The following is a 4,565-nucleotide window of genomic DNA, read 5'->3' as shown; positions in this document are numbered from 1 at the left end:
CCAACCTGAAGGATTCTTTGATTCTCTCTTTGCACAATATATTAATTAATGAATTGAAAAGTATGAGACTCCAGGGGCAACAGTGGGAAGCTACTTTCATGCTTATAATGGCTAATTCTTTAGAAGACAGAAAGCACAACTAAGCACCAGAGAGACCGAAGAAAGGAGAGAGGGAATGACTCTCCCGAGCAGATCCACGGTTTGGATTTAGTGGCACTTTGTATCCAATCTGTACACATGAAACCAGTTGCTCTGGAGAGAACACAACAAACTGTACCACTGAAAAAAGGAAAATCCCATTCTGTTCTAGCTTTTGCTAAGGCGTATCTAGAATAATTTCAAAATAATTATTCTCGTTTTATACAAATGTAAATGAGAGCAAAACATGTTGCTTTCATGAAGATACTGTTATGTTAACATCTAAATTTCACAGTTTCAAACTAAGGCTTTCATCTCTGTACCTGGTCAAATCAGTCTGTGTTTGAGCTTCCACATGCTGCTTGCAGTGATTTTTCTTTTTCCTTTGAGCAGGAGTGTAATACCTGTACTCTGACAAGAAAGATTTAGCATCTGATATTAGGGTGCGTGGAGTGAAAGGTTTTCGTCTCTCAGTAAAGAATTCAGAGTGCCTTTCTAGAAGGTCCCCGCTGCATACTTTGGGGTTGCGTCTTCGACACCCCTGGGAACGACTGCTGCTCACAGAACTACCAGTGGAGCAACTGCAGGAAAGTCCAGAGCGTTTTCTTGGTGTACTCGAAGTACTGAGACTTGAGTTTGAGTTGGACACATTAGATGTATTCCATGAATCTTTTTGGGTGTATTTGACTGGAGTGGAGCAAATTAAGCCAGGCTTGCTGTAAGGGGACGGCATTCTTGATAGGTGCTGAGCACAGCAACAGAGACCATCTCTGTCTTCTGCTTCCAAGAAACTCTAAAAAAATGAAAACAAGATGTGATTGCTTTGCAAGTTACCAGCTTTGCTCAAGCTGGTAATCCCAGCTGTTATTGTTAGTAACTTGGAGATAATTTTTCTATGTAAAATCTTTGCAGTTTTGTAAAATCAAATTGGCTTCAGAGCAATCCCAATGCTAACAGATTTTAAAACCTAGACATTGAAAGTAATAGAGAATGAACAGGACAGGTAGCAACGTGCTGAGTTTATGAATAGATAGACTTGATTTGAGGTTATGGTACAGAAATGATATTGGTGCTCCTGCTTCTTAACTGTTCAACACATCAGAGCTTGAAACTACTTCAATTCTCAGAAGCAAGCTCATATTCCATGTTACTTTAAAAGGCTACAAGTTAACACAACAAACTAATACAGACCAATCAGTAGAAAATGTGGTATGGCTAAGGTAAGATGTAGGCGGACTGTGCTGCAGACTAAAATTACGGCCAGCTAACTCCCTCCGTACCAAAAGCAGCACAATAGAAGTCTGTTTTATATGCAGATTGAAGTATAAGCATCAACTGAAGTTAGGAAGAATGTCTAACTGCAGTTTTCAGTAACCATATATTTTGTATAGGATCTAGCCAAACAAATCTCATTGGTGTGGGCAACAATCGCAATAAAATGCCCTGGTTTGAGTTAGAACAGAACTAATTCTGTTCAGTGATTTTACTTTCCAGCTAAGACTCTTCTAGGATGTAGCCTTCCACCCCCAGCAGCAGTTGGAAAGACCACGTAGTCTTACGTGGTCAGCACTACCACATAAGCTGTCAAACAGCCTTTTCTATTGTGAGAAAACTCAGAGCAATTAATTAAAGGAGGGGTATATGTAAGTAATTTGCTGACAGACAAATGAGTGGATACCCACAAATGTGCTGCTTAGCTATTCTAAAGCTTTTCAGTGCTAAGTAAAGATTCTTTCAACACTTGCTTAAAAATCACACTCACAAAGACACACAAGCAGATAATGAATTCACTGTTGAGTGTTTCAGTCCTGGTAGAGAACAGCCGGCAGGCCAGTCGGGCTCCAGACACATCACAGCTACTCAGTTTCACAGCCAGCTCAGCGTGTAACAAGAGACACCAACTGAACCACGGAGACATTTTAAGAAATGTGTCATGTGTGTTATATAATTTAGAGGAATTATTTTTATGACTTTTTACTTTTATCCTGCACAAAACAATCTCAATTGAAAACAGTTTCTGTGCTCTCTGGCGGCATTCAATAATAATAAATGCAGCTATGTGAAAAATTAAAATTATGAAATAAAGGCATGAGATTTCCCAGAAGGTATAAAAAATGAATGCTAATGAAGCTTTTTGAAAATAGTCAGGTGCATATATCAAAGCCAGTTCACATGTATTTATAATCCAGTCAGACATTGAACTTGTCAGAGTTGCAAGGGTTATTATATTTTTATACACGTACATATGTATGAACATTAAACTTAAATCTATATATATTTTACAAGAGCCACATTTCATTGGGCAAGAAATTACACATTATGAAAGTAACTTCTTTAACTTCTGTATTCTCATATTTAAGTATAACAGTGGCAAAGCCAGGAGAATTATACTTGTCTCTTTTTTTTCACATGCTTCCTGGAATGTTGTAAGATGCTTACTAAGCATGGGACCACATTCTGCTCTTGCTACTACCTCCTTGGAAACCTAGAATATTGCAAGGTTGATTACTTGAAAACTGTGTTGAATCTCATCCCGAGCCAGGAATATCCTAATTCAATAAAACAATTTTTTTTTTTTTGAGCAGTTCCACAAATACAGGATGTATAATTAGCTTTTTTCTAATGGCAACAGTGACAGAAATAATACGATCATTGTGTGGCAAAAATCTTCCACATTGTCTTGTGCTTTAATAGGCATCCTTAGAATTTGTTTCCCAACTGTCACCTATTGATATATCCTGATGGCTAGAGAAATGCAATTAGAATGGCTAACTCATCCTCACAATGCATCAGAGGATCTAATCATTGAAGTAGAAGAACCCTGGTTTAAATTGCAATTGCTCCTTTACAGTAGTGAACAAGAGAATGTAATTTATTAAGCTATTTATTTATTATTTGGAAATATACACCACATCTGGATGAAATGCTCTCCAAAATAAGTGATCCTATGTATATCAACATAAAAGCACTTATTTTAAGTACTGTTTTACTTTCAATAACTGCAGTTTGAGCATGTAGCATACTGTTAAGATACAAAATGTATTTCCAAAGTAGGACTTTGGATACAGAAAGAAAATAGAAGGAGCTTGATTCTTCTGCTAGGAAGGTTAGTGGTAGCTTAGAGTTCTGCCTCAGGAAATGGTAGAAAGCTCTGCAATGACACAGAGGATATGGGAATTTCAGCTGAGATGAAGAGAGCTCAAGGGTAGCTAGAGCTTTACCACAAGCACTCTTCCTCCATCTTTGTCAGAAGGCTGAGACATACATTTCGTGTTGGGCACATGCCAGGAAGACCCTTGTCTATTTTCTGCTGTTTGAAATATGCCAGCTCTCCTTCTAGAGCTGCTGCACAGCAGTCATCAGCTATTACAGGAGGCAAATGGACTATGATATCTAATAAAAAGTCAAAATATCTACCTTTCCAAAAGCGGATGGCAGCAGCCTTCCACTCTCTCTTGAGCTTGACCGGGAGGCAGCTTTACCCACACTCACATCCTCTTCACACCGGGCTACCTGCTTTCTCAGTTTCTCTCTTCTTTGCTGGTCAGCAACTTAGGAAAGAGACAAGGTTTGTCAGATCCAAACCAAAACATTCTTTCTGTCTTAAGTGGTTTGAAAACACCATAGGGGTTTCCAACTGCTCAGCAGTCAGACCATTGAGAGACACTCCACTTCCAACACACAGCAATTATAAAAAAATTCTTAGGTGAAAAATACTAGGAGTATGCTAATGGCTGAAGCTGTATCTTAGCTTCCCACAAGTATTCTCATCTCACAACTAAAACACCATTACGCAGGAATTCCAAGATCAGTATTGTTAACAGAGCACTTTGCTCAAAAACTCACAAGTTTGCTCTCAGTTTTGTTACATATAGAGCTCCTTTGGCTGTACTCTCATCCATTAATTCAGAAAAAAGACCCATGTCCACTGATAGTAAATTTGACATGTAAAAAATCCATGCTCATACCATGGAAAAATTCTGAGTAGACTCTCAAGTACAGAAATCCATGTGAAAACAAGCAAGTTCATATCAAGGACATGAAAAACAAAGGTAAACACTGTGAAAGGGCCACTGTCAGATCAGCAGGAGAAACTGTTACCAGCCTGCAGTCCAAGACCTGGTTCACAGTGCCCATGCAGCACAGAAGTTATCTACGGTATCAGATGAGTTAGGTACCTGTGCTATCAGATGAAGAGAGCAGCCCAAGAAACGGCAAATTTTCTGTGGTTTGAGTTTGTTACCAGTCACCTACATCTGATATCTTCCATAAAACAGTCTAAAGTTTTTGTATATTGTCAATACCCAGGTGCCACAGATGAAGTTTACAAAGTTGAAAAAATCCAAACGAGGCTGATGAAAAACATTAATAATTCCACTTCCAAATGGGAAAGAAGAGAATTTATATACAAAAGTACACTTTTGATG

The 4,565-nt window shown here is 38.5% G+C and overlaps 1 protein-coding gene across 1 annotated transcript; it reads right to left on the bottom strand.

The window, feature by feature from the left end:
• Positions 1-461: 461 nt before the first annotated feature.
• Positions 462-3,689, bottom strand: LOC103769632 (spermatogenesis-associated protein 7 homolog; the record flags this gene model as incomplete). The annotated part of the gene is made up of 2 exons (XM_008936849.1): positions 462-931; positions 3,556-3,689. Coding segments are annotated over 2 exons (604 nt in total), but the record flags the coding sequence as incomplete, so codon positions are not given.
• Between the last annotated feature and the right edge of the window lie 876 nt (positions 3,690-4,565).

This window comes from Merops nubicus, unplaced genomic scaffold (genome assembly GCF_000691845.1).
Source record: "Merops nubicus isolate BGI_N331 unplaced genomic scaffold, ASM69184v1 Scaffold53753, whole genome shotgun sequence".
Classification (NCBI taxonomy): Eukaryota; Metazoa; Chordata; class Aves; order Coraciiformes; family Meropidae; genus Merops; species Merops nubicus.
The sequence above is the reverse complement of the archived record's forward strand: the minus strand, read 5'-3'. Positions and strand labels throughout refer to the sequence as shown.